The sequence below is a fragment of the Lissotriton vulgaris genome, chromosome 3_1, assembly GCF_964263255.1.
Source record: "Lissotriton vulgaris chromosome 3_1, aLisVul1.2, whole genome shotgun sequence".
NCBI classification, from domain to species: Eukaryota; Metazoa; Chordata; class Amphibia; order Caudata; family Salamandridae; genus Lissotriton; species Lissotriton vulgaris.
This window is the reverse complement of record NC_141689.1, coordinates 882,612,267-882,632,856: the sequence shown is the minus strand read 5'-3', so window position 1 is coordinate 882,632,856 and position 20,590 is coordinate 882,612,267. Positions and strand designations below refer to the sequence as shown.

The window sequence follows — 20,590 nt, the reverse complement described above, 5'->3', positions numbered from 1 at the left end:
AATCCCCAAAACAATGTATACGCCCATGGCGCACCTCCTTCTGGTAGGTGCAGCCCCTCGTACGTTTCCAGCTTCGATCCTTCTTCTTCCAGAAATGCTTGCTGTGTCCTTGGGTAGAAGGCACATTGTCCGCCAAAAGTTTCAACCGCGCATACCAGCACACTCCCTTCGTTCCTCCTCCTACCAGTCTAACTTCTAAACAATGGCTCATTTTACCTAACGAGCTACATGGCCTTGCACCTGCAAAAGAAATACATGAGAAACAATCCTTTGCACGCTCCAAGTTACAATTCGAAATTCAACTGCAAACAGGAGCTTCTTTCCCAATGTACATTCTCAACTCAACATTTCTAGTTCATGCTAAGAAAACCACTGTTAGGCCTCTGCTGGCGTTTTCATGTCTCAGGCCTTTACTCTTTGAAATGCATTTCTAATACAACAACATAAGCACTTTATTAATCAATCCTAACATTACATTTCACATTAGCAATCATTATTCTCATGTTAAAGCATCATGTTTCTTAATAGGTAGCCTACACATGCAACTTTATTATGGCACGTTCAATCCTAATGCACAATTTACACACACAAAGCAATTAACTCTAAATTACTTAAGGCATGATTCTCTCAACTAAGCACTACATTAATCTGCAAATGATAAGAACATAATTCTATCTACTGCAACACTCTCGATTGGTCCTACATTTCTAAAATCACACGTTAATACAGTCCTCTAAATATGCGGGTGCTGGCTACTGATGGGTATGATGCACCCCTACAATTTTTCAAACAACATGGCACGCTATCAAAGGTGACAGTGGTCTGTGGCAGGGTGGAAGTACTGGGCATTGGTTTGAGAATCTGGCAGGCACGGCTTGTGAGAAAAAACACGTCCACCATCCCTTCACGTTTTGTTGGGCCAATCATATCAGGGCATACACACCACGAGTGGTTTAAGGATTTTGCATTTTCCATTTAATAAATGTGATCTGTTTATGTTACTTTAAGTTCGTATGTTCACAATTAAGCTGGAGGGACAGAATAAAAGCCAACACGTCTAGCACTTTCTCGTCTTCCATTATCCTGTCACCTTTTTCTCTAACTAGCATGACCCTGTCAGCGTAAGCAAAATATTTACTCATAAAGTACCCCTACATCGACACCACCAGCTCTTTAAAGGTCTTACCTCATATCAAGGACAGTCAGAACTCAAGGGCGCTTGGTGGATGCTATGCTTGCTACCAGTGCTTCTTATGTTAGAAATAGGTGGGTGTGTAGTTTGGAATGTTGTGGGGGTAATCTAATGGTTCTAGAGGGAATAGAAAGTACATGGCATTATTTGAATGGGTCGGACTGTAAAGATGTATAAAGATGCTGGACTCCAGTGTTCATGTAGGTAGCTCCTTTATTAGTGGTGACGTATAGATGAGAAATGTTCAGATTTGTATTTGTTCTCAAGCACTATTGCATCGCAACAGGAGAACCCTAACAAAAAGCTTGCACTATCTAAGTGACTGCTTCTGGCTTTAGGAGGAGATGGCAGCAGATATTGGGCCAGATGCATTAAGCATCCATTTTGCGATTCCTTATTAGCGAATAATAAGGAATCGCTAATAAGGAATAGCAAATGGAATTCATCTAGCAATCACTACAAAAATAGCGATTCCTTAAAATTCCTTAATTGCAACTCGCAACTTGCGAGTCGCAATTAATGAATACCTCCCCATTAATTCCTATGGGCCTAGAGGCCCATAGGAATGAATGGGAAGACAATCTCAATTTGCGAATCGCAATTTGCGATTCGCAAATTGAGATTGCGATTTCACTGTGCAGGGGTGTCCAAAGTACACCCTGTTGCACCCCTGAATTTGATCTTTGCACATATGTTACCTTAGGGCATGTGTGTGCGCAACATGAAACTTTGAAAAATGCACAATAGTGCATTTTTCAAAGTTTTTGCAAATTACCATGAAGTTGTACTTCGTGGTAATTTGCGTGCCCTATTTGCGAATTCGCTACTTTCATGCATTGCATTTAAGGAATCTCAATTTGAGATTCCTTAAATGCAAACAATCGCAATTTAGTGAATTCTCCATTGGCGATTTTTGCATTTGGGATGATGCATCCCAAATGCAAAAATACCGGTCGCAAAGGGGCAGATTCTGAGAATCTGTCCCTTTGCGACCGTTTTTTGGCTTGATGCAATTGTGAATAATTCCTCTGAAGTCCCTTTCCTAATGTTCCATTGTATGCTGTTATGATCCCGGTCCCTGGGAGAGAGCAGATTCACAGTGGCAGTAGAAAGTCAAGGTCAAAGGCAGGGATGGAGTGTAAAGTCTGTCTAGAGGAGACCTTCGCATTTAGCACAGTTCTATTTCTATTTTGAAGGATTTATATGTGCATGGCTACCCAAAGGGCCTTCCAGCGCTGGCAGAGGCCTTCGCTCTGGATCAGGATTTCTATGAGTCTATAGGATAGATGGGTTTTCAATAGTTTCCTTAAAGAGATTTCTGATTTCTCCTGTCTAATGTGGGAAGGTAGCTCATTCCAGAGCTTAGGTGCTAGAAATTTCAAGGAGCTTCCGCCTCTCCTTACTTTCTTAATCTTAGGAACTAGAAGAAAATATAGACCCTCGGAACATAGGGTTTGTTTGAGGACGTAGGGAGAGATTAGACTTTGGATTGGCAGGGGTCATTTTCTCCGCACAGCTGGATGGACCAGGCAGTGGGATAGAAGTTGTATTCTCTTTTTGGACTGGCAGCCTTTGAAGAGCTGCCTGTTGCTGCATTCTGTATTATCTGCAGTCGGTTGGTAACATCTTTGGGCATGCCTAAGTAAATGGAGTTCACATGGTGCAAGCGTAAGTTGATGGGGCATGAACTACTATTCTACACAGGTTGATAGGAAGCCAGCTCAAGAACTTTCTTAAGGCGCGTAGAAGTCCAAAGCAGCATGCTGCCAACTTTTTACGCTGGATTTTCTTAGAGATCCTTTCATCGATCCAGAAACCTAAACTCTTCACTGATGGAACAGGTGCTAGGAGCAACTCTAGGTCATTCAGCCAGCTAAGTTCACTCCAAAGGGAGGGGTCATTTCCTACCACCAACACGTCTGTTTTTTCTCCATTCAGTTTTAGATGACTGCCCAACATCCAGGTTGTAACATGCTTGGGACAAGCATTTAGCTTCTGCAAGGTGGTTTTAATGTCTGTAGAGAGCGGAACGACAATCTGAGTGTCATCTGCGTATGAGACAAGCACAAACCCACGTGTTTGCACAATTTCTGCTAGATTGCATACATAAAGATTAAAAAGGGTGGGACTCAACAAGGATCACTGGGGTACTCCACAGTTTAATGCAAAGGTTTCAGATAAGGAGGAGTCCATCTGGACTTCGACAGGTCTCCTTCAAAGGTAACAAATTGGGCAGGGTGTGGGATCCAGATTTATTCCACAATGCAACACTCCTCCTCTTGCTAAGGATCTGATATCGCTTAACCATTGGGCATGGGCCCAGCTGCTCTTGGCTCCCCTTTGACCTACACTGGTTCTCAAATGTGTCCTCTCTGCTGTAACGTGGATCTATCTTTCTCAAATAATTTCTCTAACATAGAGTATAAGTATGAAGACGTATTCCCTGTAATGGAAGCTTACATGGCAAGTTGTCAGGATACAAGTCCTACTTAGCCAGAGCTTATCTATTAAACGAGCAGACCTCAAAACCTCACTTCTCCATTTTGTGTCCATTATGTTGCCTCATCTTTTTCTTGTGAAATCTATCCCTGATATTAACTAGAGGTGCCCAAATAATTTTTAAATCAAGCCTAATTAGTTGGAAGGGGTGGTAATTGCCCAGAATCCACAGCATACGGGCGACCGATCCCCATATCTTTTCTCAGTTGTGACCTTAAGAGCAACTGTTGAACCTCAGTCTTTCAAGATACCTTGTCCTCATTTTGTCTTATAGAGGGTTACAAATAGCACAAATTGCCACATCTGTGTTCAGAGCATCAGCGAGTCACACACTTGCTCTATCAGGCAATGAAGGGTGCAGGCGGAGCAGCATCTTTTCTGAACATTTAGCCAGTGGTGGCCGCCGCAAAACTATAGTGGGGGTGGGGGGCAGGGGATTAGGGGAATAGTCATTTTTTTAAACTCACCTGTCCTGCCACTGACTCTGGTGCTTCTCCCCTCCCGGCAGTCACGGATTCATTCTTTGTAATCATATCTCTTTTGGTTATCTATAACATCACACAAGGATCTATGCTGGACAGCCCTGGTCTAAATGGTGCTTTAAAGGAAGGGAATTTAAGATGCAAAAACTTCTGGGCCTATTAAAAAAATGTATTTATTGTAAGCGGGGAACAATTGCTATCTGCAGGCATGTCCACAGATAGAACTTACAACAACAGTACACCTGCCAGTATGAATCCTTCCCTTTGCGCTCCATGTACGTCATCATGATATATAGTGGTGTTAATGTTCTTGCACCTAATATGCACTCTTAGTCATTTGTTTCCAAATAACCACACATACACAATCTGTAGCTATTTACAATATTCCTCAATGTTTTTCCACACAATTGTGTAGGTGGGGTTATTTTGAAAAAAATGACTCACTCATAAGTGCATATTAGGTGCAAAAATATAAACACCACTATATAGCATGTGATGTACTGCTAGTAAATTACCTTTGTGGATAGCAAACAATCGTCAATTTATATAAAAGTGTAAGTTTACCTTTGTGAACCAGGCCCTGTGTTTTAAATGCCCAAATGTATTCTTTTGTCACATATGGTTACATGGTTCTGGCATCCTATTGATTCTTTTCACAGAATGGGATCTATTTCCAGTTGCTCTATATTGATATGTTGAATCTACCACCCAAAGAACGTGTCTTGATGGATCTGAGATTTACCTTGAATAGTATTATGTTTCAAGAACACCCTCATTATTGTTTCAATGTTTTATCTGTATTGAGCAGCTCTTAACTTGACTGCCTATTAAATGACAAGAATAAACCATTGTCATTTATATAAGTATTTTCTACAGTGAATTATTTATTCGTGTAAAGTACACAAATGCCCACACATTCTCAATGACCATACTCTAACAGGAATAGAATGCTGCACTTGTCACTACCCCTGACTAAAATGACTTGTCACAATTATAACACGGATATCCAGGTCTTGAATGTGTTACTAAAGCCAAAGTGATTACCTCTGCCTGTGAAGAGAGAGTGGTATGGAGATCCACAGAGTGGCCACCTGAACCCTAAATGTACAGATACATCCCTGCATCCTCTTGACTTGTAAATGTAATCAGGATTTTGTTGACTGGCTGTAACTTAGAGGTATATCAGTTGAAATAGCAGTTGAACCCATAAGCAGACAAGATAAGGCTAAAGCACTGTTGCAACTTCCATATATTATATTTGCTGGCACACTGTGGGCAGTGAACCTGAGCAACAGTTAGTGAGATGTATTTGCTGTATTGGCTGGTTTTACTTGTTGTTGTTGATGGTTCAACACCTTGATGCTACATTTGGCGGATACAAAGCATAAACAGTGGAAGTCTAGGGTAGAGTCCATGTCAATACGAGAGCCTAGAAGAAATAATGACACAAGATTTTGGTACTAGGAAAAATTTGAAGAAGGTGTGGGTAACTGTAAAGAGACCATTTCTAATGCCCAAAAATATTTCCATGTGAAAATGTACCACAAGCAAGCAAGCAAGCAATCAGTCTTGAGACCTGTTTCACACTATTCGTATTTTTCTGGGAGCCATTTGTCTTTGCTCAACACTGTTAGCCTCTATGGAAAATGTGAGCTATTTCATATGTCGTATAGAAGTGAAATATGACCAGGATCGGGTTAGTCTCAATGTTGGGGACAGAGATGAGAGCAGGGGCCTGGAAGGGAGCTTTGATTTCAGTGGGTGCTTTGATTTTTAAAATACAGATGAGTCAGAGGTTGTTCGTACACTTGGATTGCTTAATCGAATGAGCTTAGGGGCCATGACGCTCCCAAAATAGCCATTTCTAGAAACGGGCTCCCCTAAAACCACCTGGAACCAGTGGCTTATAATTACAGGAAGAACAAAAGGTTCAGTGCGCCATTTCAACCCGTAGTGAATGAAGGGTCATCAGGACTTGAACAAGTACTTAGAAGCAAGAGCAGCAAGTTGGGGAAAATTGACTAGTTGACCAATTAGAAAATAAGAACAGGGCAGGAAAAATCATCTCGAGTCTGATGAGGAGAATTCTCATTGAGGGTGCCCCGTTACTACCTACAGAATAGCCATTAGGGTCATCTTCAGACAGGAGCAATCACGCAATTTGGAGTCCCGCTGCAGCTGCACTACAGGTCGAAACATCGTTGATGACTATAGCAATAGGAACTGATTGTTTTTAACTGTTGTGGTACCTGGAATCCTAGAAACCAAAACATACAATAAAGCAATAGTATTCCATTGTTTTCATGGATTATGCACTCTGCTGAACTGCACTAGGTTGTTCACTCACTATGTGATCACTGGAGCAACTTATACTGAACTGCAAATATATATGTATAAAAAGTCCATAAGTGGTACAGTTCTTCATTTATTGGTATTTTGGAATTTTAACATGTCTTGTGGATTAGCTATTTACACATTTATTAACTTTCATATGTTGCATTTTAATTGAGCACGCCACAAGGAAACTTTTGTTCTTTCAATATTAGAAAATTAAAGGGTTGCTTTGCCCATAATACCTTTTGTCTCCAAAACTGGCACACTTTCTCCCTCACCACTGGGGTTGTGCTAGTATAATAAAACATTCCATTTTGACACTTGATCTGTGAGTTTTCCTAAGTAGTATTAGGGCAGTTAAAAAAAATTTGGAAGATAATAGATGTTTGAGTTAGGTTTCTATCATACGTGTCATGACATGGGACATGGTTGGTGCTAATAGGTGTAATACATGATAACCTTGCTTTTTGCACATAAGGGGGTGCTCTCTCTGCTATGCTGTTGCATCATCTATTGTCAGTCGCCCAAGTCAAGACCTGGGATTGACAAGTCAAAATTGGACATGTGGCCTGCCCTTTTTAATGTGAACTCTGAGGTGTTGCTGGAGACCATCTCCTATTCCATTATTTAATGTCTCCCCTAAGCCACACTTGGATCTTCTTTGGGCCTAAAGTCTGTTTACTCATGCTAATGTAATGGCATGCATATATCTGTGTGGTCTGCTGGTCAGCCCTTTTATTTGATGCTGTTCAGACACGTTCTCCAAACTTCTTTGATTATCTTTGTTTTTTTGCTGATTGGATGGAGAATCCATGGGTTACATAGGAGTACCGTATTTTCTGGCGTAGAAGACGACTTTTTAACTCTTGAAAATCTTTTCAAAAGTTGGGGGTCGTCTTATACGCTGGTGTGATTTAATAAGCAAGCGAATATAGCCCAAACCCTATATTTTAAAAGGAAAAGTAGGGAGTCGTCTTATACGCCAGAAAATACGGTATACACTAATATGAATTACAGAGGCACTTAAAAAGAAGCCTTAATAGCACCCGAGAGGTTCTACTGCAGGTCCAAGAAATCTACTGTGAACTGATAATCTAAGATTTTGATTAATTCTATACTCAGCTTTGTGATTGTCCTGAATTCCTACTAAACGAAGCTCTTTCAAATAGTTGAGGAGGTGTCAGCGGTATCGTTTACCGAAAGGAGACACAGTTTATAACATCCAATTATGCTATAGGTATGCCACATTGTTTGAATTACCCTAAACAATATATCACTCATGATTACAAAGAAATCAATCACTTTCATATAGCTAGAAAGATGATCAGTCCCAACATAGACCCACCGAAATAATTGCAATCACACTCTGGGTTGACAACTGTTGAGGCGATAAATAGGTAGCCTCCAAACTGTAATTCACAAAGTCTGGTAATGACCAATCTCTCTTCTTTACTCTTTCAAGGATGTTTAAAGGCACTCTATCTACTTTACTGCTCCAAGTGACGTAAATAATTACTGCATTATTTTTAAGACATTTGGTATTCAAAGAGCAAGGTCGTGATCGAACCAGGAAGAAATATTAGGGCCATTTTAATCAGGTTTAGCCTTCCACTCAAACTCTGAGAAATATGCATACGAATTTAAATTGATTCTGAACCCCAGCTAATGTTGGTATAAAAAAAACGTCCATATAGTTCTTCTGTATTTTTGGTTAGACTTGTCACTAGATATTTCCAAGTAGAGATTACATTAGGTATGAAATTCATCAGGGTGCATTTCAGTTGGACTTACCTGACTTTAATGTTTGTTTTACACACTCAGCATATAAATCAAGCTTTTTTAAGACCTTGCCTAGTGTTCAAATTGGAGACATAAATAAGGGTTGGGAACCCATTGCTCTTTAAAAGAACCTTTAAGAACTCCCCATGCGCATAGGACACTCCACATCCGTAACTTTACGAGTCATAAGTCCCTTTGTGAATTGGGCCCTCAGTAAGGCCTTTCCAATATGTAATCCCTCTGACTGTGCATGATTCAACATCTTTAATATATAACGTCTACTAGTAGCAAGGTTGCTACATGTTTTTCGCTTCTTTTAATTGTAACTCCCTGGCATGGATATCTATTTGCATGATTTCATTTTACTCATTTATAAAGCTTTCTTTGCAGCCATGAATCTCTCGAAGGTATGTTGCTACCAGGTATTTGAGATCATGTTTTCATATATTTCTTACCAGTTTTGACACCCAGACATTAATTTATCCATTTATCTATTTGCACTCCCCAAGTATACAAGGTGGCTGAGGCAGCTCAGAGCATACACCGTGCAAGTGGGATCACAGTTACTGATGCAGAGATCGTTAAAAGTTGCCTGATTTAACCTTACCGGACTGGCTGTACCAGGCATCAAGAGTTTTCCAGGAAGCTGGAATGGCGGGGCCGGTTTAGTTACTGGGGGCAGGTTTTGCAGCTGTGCTACAATGTCGGCCGCCAGAAACAAAAGCAGCAAGCAAGCGATGCCAGCCTCCAGGGGCTAGGCAGTGCTTCTCCAGGGCCTGGTCTTAATAAATTGCCAAGGCTGCTTTGTGTTCCCAGTCTGGCCCAGCCGACCAGTTATCTAATTACAGCTGTTGCCAATATTTCGTAATGCACCATAGTTAATTTTATAGTCATAACCCTTGAGGTCTACAAAATAACTGGGTTTGTAGCAGCAAAATGGTGCTAGGCATGGACTAAACCCCTTCTGCATGTTGATGAAGCGTTTTGGACTTACAAAAAGGGTTTGGGGAATCATTGCGAATGACAATTAGAAGAGTGTGTAAAAGGAGTGCCCTTTCCTAACTGCCATTTGCAATGATACTATCAATGGTTTGCAACCTAAGTTGTGGTCGCAACCCATTGAAAAGTTAACAATACCTCAAAGAGGTGGTAACTAAAGCTGCCTTTTGGGAATCATATAGGGAGCCATTGCGCGAGCAGGGAGTAACCTAATGGACAACTGCATGCTTCCCTGGAAGTGCTCCTTAACAGGAATTTCCTTTTTTTAAAGGAGCGCCTGTCCCTTTAATAGACATGATCTGCCTTTACAAAAAACGGTTTCCTCTTAGGAAAAGCAAAGGCAAGGACGTTTGTCTTCTGTCCGTCGCAGGCCAACATCACTGCTTTCAAAGCCATTCATAAAGGGTCACAAATTGTGACATGCAAAATTAATATTCACTGGTCAGGTCTTTTGGCATTCCAAATCGCACACCCATTCAGAAACTACTCAATATACAAACTGCACATCCTAGTTTGCAAATGGTCGAAGTGCATCGGGCCCACAGTGATCTAATAAGGTTTTAGATGATAAATAATTCCCCAAAGTAATTAACAAAAGGCACCTTGCCTAATCAGGAAGACATTGTAGTTTCTGTTAGCAGGTAATTACATTATCTCAAAAACCAGATGCCTCCTAATCAGCTGTCAGCGCCAGGTATTGATAGAAAGTGAGCAAATGCCTGTTCGGGTTTTGAACATCAAGTTGTCAGTAATTAACAGCACTTTAGAGGGAATGTTAGATGATTATTAGTGTTTACAAGATGAGCATTGTATTCTCATCTGCCCCTGCTCTTTTTGTAAACCAAAGCCCATAGATAGTTGGAAAAACTCTAGGTCGATGCATTTTATCAGTTAGGGCTCTTTTAAACACCCACCCCTATTGTGGACACTCATGTGGTAGTAGTGCAGAAAGATGACGTCAGATGCCAGCCACAGCTCATATTCAAGAGACAACGTGTTGTTCAGTCTGCTTGAACATATGTAGTACCAAAAATAAGAGAGAGGGGTCCTACTCAGCCAAATGGACAGGACACCAAATATAGACACTTCTATAACACGTAAGGATCCATTTGGACTCTTTATAAAGCATACAACAATTTCTTGCTCACATCCACTCATAAACCTCTCACCAGCACCAATTAGAAGCCCAAAACTAAATATAAAAATATCATGTATACTTTATTTATTCAAATTTTAATATATTCAGCACATATCATAAAAATATATTTTTTAAACAAATATCTCATCAATATACATATATATTAAAAACATTTCATTTACAAATCAGAGGGAGAGTTTTCATCATATTTTAAAAAATAACAATAACAGCGACCTGCTACATATCAAAGGTTCTTTGAGTACAATGGATTTAATACTGATGTCCTAATATACTGATGTACTTTCTTAACCCAAACAGCTTTTATCCAAGACAAGTGTTGTTAGAGTACTTTTCTAAGAGAAGCGACGCGTTTCGGTGGTATTGTATGATTCACCACCTGGCCAGTGCTTGAGCGCCAGTGAAATCACAGTTAACAATAGTGCCTACAAAACATATTTCCCAGTAACCGCTGAATGTTCCAGGACCGAGAAAATATGACTCTTACAAAGGTATTCCTCAACCTTTCTATGCCCACTAAGAACTAAGAAGCGAAGTTGTCATTAGGACTCCATTATTAATAGTTCTAACACTTTATGTAACACTTGTGTAGTGCATTTTCAGGCTCAGATGTCTGCATAAGCTACACCAGTGCTGATTCCTCAAGAAAAGTGAAAGGGATCTAGTTAGAGCTCAACCAGGAGCTGATTACAAACCCAAAGCCTTCCTCATAAACTAGTGTCTACACACACTATCCTCAGTTGATAGGTTGGCAGCGATCCATTGTAAAGGGTATTGCTGAAAAAAATATAAATAGAGGTCGGGCATATTTTTTAATTTTACGGAGTTTTATATAGCGCAAACTTGACCCAAATCTAGTATCAGAGTGCTTTACATAGCACCAGTTGCGTTACATGAGGACACATTCATTTTTGTTAGGCACGGGGAGGTTAATGATTTGCCCAGAATCACAGGATGTTCAGCGTCATTGCCGAGACTCATACCCAGATTCAAGGTCGACCGCCCTAGCCGTGAGGCTAACTCCTCTCCCTCTCCTATCTCTAAAAATGTATACTAATGATTTATTAATACATTTTTCAAATATTTTCAGAAATATTTGTGAGGACGTGGATAGTCCCAGTGGTAGTATACGACGGTTATATACACACACACAAGAGAATACCTTACAACTGTAGCTCTTTCTCTCCACTCCTAGTGAGCCTCTGTGTATCACTTTAATGTGCTAAAACTGCATGTCCTGGAACAATAAACTCAAACCTCTTGACTTTGCCAGTGTTTGTATTCCTTTGTGCCTGGCAGCTCCCCTACTCCAACACTGCTTTCAGGCCTCTTGCATGTCTTTATACACAATCCAAAACAGCTGGCCATCCACACGGACAGTTATCTTTGACCTTTTTATCTTTCAGGAAAAACATTAAGTGATTGTTGCCTGTACGAGTGCGAAGATCCACATGCATGGAAGAAAATATTTGATGATTTTTGTTTTACTTTAATAAACACCATTCAAAGATGGTAACCTGTAAAAAAATTATTTGTAAACAAAACAGGACTGGCAAAGACAAAAGACTGGTAACCAAAGCCAGACCTATTGACTTTACCATGAATTGTTCACTCTGCAGTGTTTGAGTTCTTTTTGATAAGTGGGTTAAGAGCTCACTTTTTGACACTAACCATTACCATCTAAGCATTTTTCACAATCTAGCTTTAACTCTACTTCACCAACACACCGCTAATTCTTTACCAACACTCAAGTGACCTACCTTGAACTTGGCAGTATCTAGATCTCACATCTCTATACCATTTGCTCCAGTAGCTAGTGAAGTGACCATCTGCAAGACAGCAGTATTTCCTCTCACTACACTAAAATAATCTTTTTTTATTTTAAACTTTATTTACCATTTTAATACATTATATTGAAACAAACACGAGTGCTCACGGCCTTATCCGCACTAGCATAACAATGGAAAATTGGTGACAAAAGTTAAAGCCAAGACCTCAAGAAGCCAGAGAGAAGAGAAAACATAAAAAATTCAAATTTTAACATTCGTGATGTCAGTCCTGGTGGCCCGCCTGCCGCTAAAATAATCTTGATGTAAATACCTGTTAGTACTCTTCCTTTTGGTAAGAAATTTACATTCTCAAAGCATAGAGGTTTCCATAAAATAAAAGGAAAATGTTCTTTTCAAAATAGAAAAATGTCTCTGATAGAAACATCACAAAATGTATAATGAAAAGAATAGAGACAATAAAGACAAAGGGTAACTATTAAATATTTACTTTCAAAGATCGTGACAAAGACATTAAAATAAGATGAGGAAACAATACTTCTTTTGTGAACTATTGTACAGCAGCAAAGACTGTACAATCTTGAATGAACCACTCAACAATACAAGTTAGATCCAAATGCTAAAATGTGTATATCCTTCTAAAATTAACCAGGTGTAAGGCACATAATGTTTTTATTAAAAGTAAAACAAGGCCTGTTGAGGTTCCAGAGTGCTGCATAGTAGTTCAGTCGATCAATCAATCTGTATTTATAAAGAGCAGCTTAATACCCAGGTGGGTTTCCAGGGTGGTATTTGGATCTGATACAATTGCATTCAAATGTATGCCTGCAGCAGATGTGATAGTGATGGCCACATACCAACATTTCAAAGTGTCAAGAACTGTGCAAGAATGTTCAGAGCTCAAAGCAAAATATGTTTTAAGTCAATATATTAAATATTATATAAAACGCCTATCCAATGTTTTGGAGTATTGCCCAACAGGAGACTTACTAAGATGGACTAGAGCCAAAAGGGAGTCTCCCCTGCTTTCCTCTGACTAAAGTTATCACCATGGCCAATGCCACTCCAGGACTACAGCTTAACATGACTGTTGCACTGATAGAAGGTGTCAAGTATTTCCATTGGCTGGGTATATGCAGAGGGCTCTTCCTTTGACAGACAAGGAATGCGGTAGGGAAGTTAGACAATAAAGCTGCAGTGCTCAGATGTTCAGATTAGACTTTACACAAGACAACAGGCAGTGACTGCATTACTCTAGAGCTGGTAGGGCTAGGACACTGCCTAAGCCTTCCAACTGCTGAAGGGCAGACTTGTTGGTTACAAGGAAGTGGAACCCTTGTTCCCTTATCCAGGTGATGGCCTAAATAAAAGGAAAACTAGTTACCCGATGTCAGGAGAGGAAAGGCGCTAGACCAATAAAAAATGAGCGTCACACCTGAATGCTATTCTTGTGGGACAACCACAAGAATAGCATGCAATGCCAGCACACCAGTAACTACAAGTTTAAATTGACGAAAAAGGCTATCCAATCATGACCAAAAATGAAGCCTACTTTTAAAAGTAGGTATGGATTACAATGCTGTCTGTGAAAGACAACTAAGCTATTTGCAACGTGTAAGGAAAATGGTTTCATTATATGGTGTGGTTGTGCAACTCTACCATGTACTAAAGTCACAATTCCGTATCAGGTACAGTCAGATTTGTTTGTAAAACCTTAGCTCAGTCCTGGGTAGCTGTGGCTAAAAGCAATCTGACTTTATCAAATGAACAAGTGTAAAGCATTAAGAAGCCTAAAAACAGTTGAATAAGCAGAAAAAGCAATGCAATGCAAATCTGACACCAATTTATAATACATAAGTTGTATTTTTATCTTTAAATAGACACCTCAATGACAAAAATCCACCAGAGGGTTCAAGAGATATAGATTTTTAAAGAAACAATAAATCACAGATTCTCACTTAGCGCAATAAATCATATAATCATCTGTGACTCGTGGTTTGTGGTTAGCCACAACAAATAACTTGAAAAAGCCTATAAAGGCAGTCTGGTGGCGACCAACTCCACCAGAGAGCCAGTCACAGGAACCAATAAGTTCCAGTTGAACAATTCCCACGCAGTTAAAGTAGTCTTCAGTCTCAAATTCGGATCTACCCTTTTGCCAATGTGATAATATAACGACTGATGACACTTTACATGTCCCTATGCTTTGCCTAAAATATAATAATCTGCGGCATAAGTTTCTGTTTCCAATTTTAAAGTCAATGAATTTTAACCATCAGGCCTTCAAGTCAGGCCTTCTCTGTTCTTTTTACAGCTCTTAAACTCTCCTTCTGTTTGTTTTTACCTTGTACGTTTTCTGATGAGGGTTTTAAAACATGAAAGAGTTGGATCTTGATAACTGTATGTTCATTTCAATGATATATTATGTGTTTTATGGTTTTATTTGTAAAATCGAATAAAGAAAATTGATTGATTGATTGATAGTCTCCAGTCTAACACCAGGTTCTATGGGCGAAACGCCATAGGAATCAATGGAGTGGTCCTGATGCAAGGGATGCAGGAAACTGAAGAGGCCCAAGGATGCTGTGGATGCTGAAGTGGGGTCACAGGTCTTCCTGTCCCCATGAACATAGTAGGGCAACTTTGGCCTCAGGCTTCAATGTTTCTCGAAGTTTAGGTGAACTCCAGCCAAAAACTAGTTGCCACTAGTCTTCTCGTCTCTGGTTACACTGAAATTAGCAGTCGCCTTTTACTGGCAATAACTTAATTGCTGGGCCATTGAACCGTACTCTGATGACTATCCCAGGTCCAGCAGACCCGGGTGCAACTTTAGAGAGACGGGTAGTTAGCGGCAATCAAGCGTTTTTGGCTATCAACTTGCCAAGCCAGGTTTCTTTAGCTTTTAGGGCTTTTTGGCTGTAACAGGAAGTCAGCCAACTGACTCCTCGTGTCACCATCTCTATCTGGGACCTTTCCTTGAGTGGGACGCCACAGGCACAGTCCTTTCTTTGCTAGCCCAAAATGCAGCAGGTGTAGTCCAGACTTTGATGCAACCTCTCTTTGTTGGTTCCAGGGATAAACAGGGCCGTCCTTCTTCAGTCCTCTCGCCAAAACAGACGTGCCATAACTATTCAGTCCTTTAGTGAATGTGCTCCATCCGTGCGCATGAATGTTTGTAGAAAAGTGGAGCCTCGTCAGGTCCCCAAGCATCAGGATGCACAGCCAGCAGAAATTAACAGATGCAATCATCCAGTTCCAATAATTTCATCTGCTTTAATCCATTTTACTCCATAAGTAATCACGTGTAATCCACAAAATTTCTTTCTTCCGCGTTTCAACAAGCAAAATTCACAGGGATTCCTATCCAGGCTTTTCTCAAAAACACTTGGAGATGCTCCATTTGTCATGACTCAACATAGATAAAATGAACCCAATGCATTTCAGGTTGCCCTTCCTCAGGGGTAACTAGAATAGAAAGAATTATTAAAAAGCATATGCAATGCAATAGGTCTCGCATTATTAAAGTTTGAGCTCTAAATAATGCAACACCAATAGCTCAAACTTTAATAATGCGAGACCTATTGCATTGCAAATGATTGTTTAAATATTTTGTGGAAGGCTAAACAGGAGCTAGGCCAGACAATTGCATTTAAAAAAAGCTCTGCCTTAGGCATAGTCTTAATGAAGGCGGAGTTCGTGGCTCAGGTATCGGACAGAGCAGAGAGGTTGTGCTAAAGTCCTCCTCCATGACATGAGTCCAATAAAGGAGGAAAGCTCCTGGGGAAGGGACTGGCCCTCTTCTCTGGCCCTGCTCTGACCATACAAACTGGAGGCTTTCTCCTCAGAAAGATGGTGGGAAAAATCTCCCATTGCTGAGCTTTGTAACATTGTGTCCCTCCAGTCTAGTCTACACTGTAAATGGGAGCATCTCTAAAGAAAAACTATACCTGGTGTTTCCATTTTATCAGTAGAAAGATGAGCTAGAGGTGGGTAGGACAAAAATCAACAGGGAGAGCCGACGCCGAGCCAGGGGTCTGGCTCGGATCTTAGAACCTGTGCACAAACCGAGCTCGCAAACGTTTGTTTTGTAAATCATACAACAAACATGTAAAATATGGGAAAGTCTCTTCAAATGTCAATACCATGTAGAAGCTTTGACAATAATACGTCACACAATATCACTGTACTGAGAAGTAATTATTGACAGTGATCGTTTCTAAACATGAACAGTTAATGAACTAAGAGGCAAGACGATTGTCATGTAAACCATGTAGTTGTTCAGAGTACTATAGAACAACATTATAGCCTATTAGATCACACACAGATGTGTTGCCTGGGATGACTGTACTAGGTCCTTCCTTTATATACAGCGACCCCAAATCTTTGTAGATATGACTTCGAATGCAAAACCTAGATTTGTCTTTTTCGGCTGTGTTTGTATTTTCTCAAGTTTCTAAAGATCAGCATGTTTTAGTTCAGCTGGGCGTGTTGACAAGTACATTTTCTGAGGCCGTTGTTCTCCAGTTTTGCCTGTGAGGAGTAAAAAGTGTGCTCTTTTCTCTCTGCAGGTATTGGGCTTGGAGTCCTGGTGCGGGAATATGCTAAGCTGTCGAATCTGGACAAGTTCTACTTCGCTTTTCCTGGGGAGCTTCTGATGAGGATGTTGAAGCTCATCATCTTGCCGCTGATAGTGTCCAGCATGATCGCAGGTACTGTACCACTGGAGTCTGAACCCATTTAGCACTGGTTTGGTAGTTATGAGGGTCAGGTGAGCTGTGTCCAATCACATCGCGGTGCCTCATTGAGCCCTCTTTATGAATGCCTGGATAAGGCCCAGAATTTAAACAACCTCATTGTCCCTTTTTGGCAGCGAATCGCTCACGTTTATTTATTGAACGCACTATGCGCATTTGAGTGTACAATCAGCAGCGCCAGCACCCGGGGCGAGGCAAGTATTTTGCCCCCAATTCGTGGACCGCTAGCACGTCCTGGTGCAAACTTTTTAAAGAAAAGAAATTTGTTGTACGATTTTATTTTCCTTTTAAAAAATTTCGCCCCCCTAGAATTATCTCATGTGTTGTACGCCACTAAGTACAACACATGAGCTACCACAAACAAATGAAAATGCACACAGTCGACAGGTAAATATGGTTCACAGACAAATGGTTAAGATAAATTAAAGGGAAATACATGTAACTGGCTAGTAGAAATTTAGGTAGATTGTGGAAAAAGAAAGTGAAATGACTCATTAGAAGATACCAGGTGAACTAGGCTAACAGCGAGGTTGGCTACAGTTGGTCGGCAGGCACCGGGCGTAAACTGGAGAGAAGGGGTAAGGGATAGAATAACCTGACAAACCCCTTGAAATGTTGAGGACAGGGCAATGGCTCTACAGAGGGGTCGTTCAGTGATGAACAACAATCATTGGCAGGTTGGCTAACACCTGGATAGGAACTCAAAAGTCCTCAGAATTGATTCAAGTTGTTTCTGTTCACAGACTTCAGATGTAAAAATGGTAGACTAAACAGGATAATATATTCACAATAAGGGAATTGCCATCTTTCATTTCTCGTTATATTCTAGTTGCAAATGAGTTGTAGAAACCCTCGTGCATGTTGCTAGAAATGCAAAAAGATTATACATTTGTGACTGACCATTTATTTCAAGGACCAGGGTTCAGACCTTTTCCATTTGTTGTTATCCGGTAGACACTACATAAATTCATAAAGGTGATAGAGAGAACAGAGATAAGGCTAGTATTCTGAAGTCAAACAAAAAAAACGCAGGCAGTCTATTTTTGACAGAGGCTAAAATCGGGCAGACAGATTTCCTTGTCTTTAAGTATTGTTATGTCCTGGGTGGATCATGTTAGAAAAACAAGTTCTTGTACATGCTAGAATCCTGGGGAGTTACTTCGAAAAAATACCCCCACCCCCACTTGAATCACATATGGAATGGCTTTTAGAAAGCGAGTGAGAAGGCAAGCCCATGTTACCTAGGAGGATTCAAAGGTTCTCTATCCAAGAACATTGTTTCAAAGTAGGACCAAATAGTGGGTGTAAAAGCAACATTTTCAAAGAATTTGGCCAGCAGGCTATACATTTGAAGGATGTTTGTGGATAAAATTAGGTACTGGTTTGCAAATGGATGCCAAGGTTACTACCCAAATCAATGCAACATCTAAGAAAGAGCTCTCTTGTGTAAATCACCTAATGGTATTCTGTAATGGTATTCAGAGAGACATGACAGGACGTGGTCTTTAGACGGCGCTCCAGATCAGAATGAGAATCCACTCTTTGGAAATGAGTCCGTTTTGCAACAGCAGCCAGCACATTAGCACATTGATGTAGAACCAAATGGAAGTCCCTTATGATATCTAAAAGACTGAGCTAGGTGCATTGGTGGAATGTGGGGTTCCAGGGCTGTAAGAAAGAAAGTTTCATAAGGTCAAGATTGTGATGCACTACATTAGTTGGGATGGTACAGTTTGGTATTGAGGCTCATTTATAGAGATTGTCAGAACCCCTTTCAGTGGCCCGTGTGGAAGCAGGAGTTATTGGGCCTACTATGGATCCTGCTCAACTGGGCCAAGCACCCCTTTTGCACTTGACTCTCAGTTAGATAGCGTCGGACGAGCAGGCAGGGCTTCTTCGGGGGGAAGCACAGATACAGATCTGCGAACACCACTCATAACTAAGCATGTAAAGTGCAAACAATACATCAATGTCCAGTCAAATACTTGTTTTATATAAAAAAAGTATTTCAAATCCAATTCTACACATGCAAAGCTAAACGACATTCAAAAGCAATTACACAATACCCTCAAAGTCGAGGCTCTAGTAGTTTCCAGGCCACTCACGGTATCACTAACTTTAGTGCAACGGGTACAAGGTTATTCCCCATTCACTGCTGACCACATCCAGGTAATCTAGACTTTTAGGCCGTACTCCTGAGTTCTCCCCTCTTACTTCTTTCAGAAGTTCAGTCACAGGAGTCTATGAGGTCACAGTACCAATTTCAGTATGTCCACCAGAGCGCTAAATGGGCAGTTCATGGCTAACCCATTCCGGCAGTATGGAACACCTCAGTAGCACAGCGAAGTCCTGCTCCAGATCAGCAAAGACTGGCTGCGCATGGTCACAAGTGTCAACACCTTGGAAGTTGCAGGCTTTCTTCTCCAAGACACGCTACTGGCTGGTTCTAGTGCTCTTGGTTGTTCCAACTGGGGTGATAGCACGATAAGTCGCACTTCCCTTCGTGCAGGGGGGAGGTTGATCTCCCTGCTCCAACTTCCTTCGGTGCAGTTTGCAGAGTGTGGACCGGACCCACTTTAGTCACAGCAGCAGTTTCTCGGTCCCAGACAACAGCCTGAACTCTTGTCCTCGGAATCTCAGGCGGCCCCTCCTGGCATACGAGATTGCCGCCATGTCACTCACAACTCACAAGTCCAGTCATGCTGACCTGACATTGATGTTAATGGTGGCCTCTCTGGCACTCGGGGTCACCCACCATAAAGTCGTGCAGGCCTTGTGCCTTCCACACAATCCTCGCTCTGCGGCTCAGTCCAAGGTTCACCCTTCTGGCAACAGGGGTTACCGAATCAATCCAGCACATTCGTTAAGGCCCGATCGGTGCAAGAACAGATTCTTCACACCTCCCACAGGGAGTCTTAATGATAGGACTCCTCCATGGACATTGCTCCTTCCAACGCTCTCCTCTTCCTCACATGGCACACTGGTCTTGGCGAGCAGGCAGGCACTGGTGCTCCAGCTCTAGAGCAGGTTGCCTGGGTTTCGTTTGAGGATGCCCCTTCACGCCGCATGAGACTAGCATTCCTGGGCCCCAGTCCGGGTTACAGGCAGAAGTCTTGCACAACTTCCTCTCTTCACACGGCCAGTCTCGCTGCTCAACAGATGCCAAACTTTGGGGTTTCAAACTCTCCTACTTATAGTTCTTTTCCAAATGCAAAATGTAATTTAGTGTCTGAGTCTTTGAAGTTTTATGTTGGCGTTCTGCTTCTTTAAAATGGACATCTTTCCCCTTTCTTCTTCCTCCTGAAGGATATCTAGCACAGCAGGCAGGAGTCCAAAGCGGATTAACCCACAAGAAGACTCATGGGAGTGATCAGAGTTTACACCTGGATGTCACCTATAGTGATATGTGCATCAAAGGATTTATCCTGGGCTCGGCGCCCTGCTCATTATGAATCTCTTATTTGTCCAATCTCTCTCATCATGAGATGTGTCTAGGCCCCTTTCTTGTGATCTATCATTGAATCAAAGAGCTCTTTGAAATGCACATAGAGAGACTGGCTCTTCCATCCTCCAGTGCATGTCCCTCCCAGCTTACACATATGCAGCAA

General features: G+C 41.2%; 1 protein-coding gene across 1 annotated transcript in view; it reads left to right on the top strand.

The window, feature by feature from the left end:
- The window catches only part of SLC1A1 (solute carrier family 1 member 1), a 400,763-nt gene that overhangs the window by 161,502 nt on the left and 218,671 nt on the right, over positions 1-20,590 (top strand). The window contains exon 2 of the mRNA XM_086961206.1: positions 16,797-16,937. Within this exon, the coding sequence (XP_086817332.1) occupies positions 16,797-16,937 (141 nt within the window). The remainder of the gene's footprint in view (positions 1-16,796; positions 16,938-20,590) is intronic.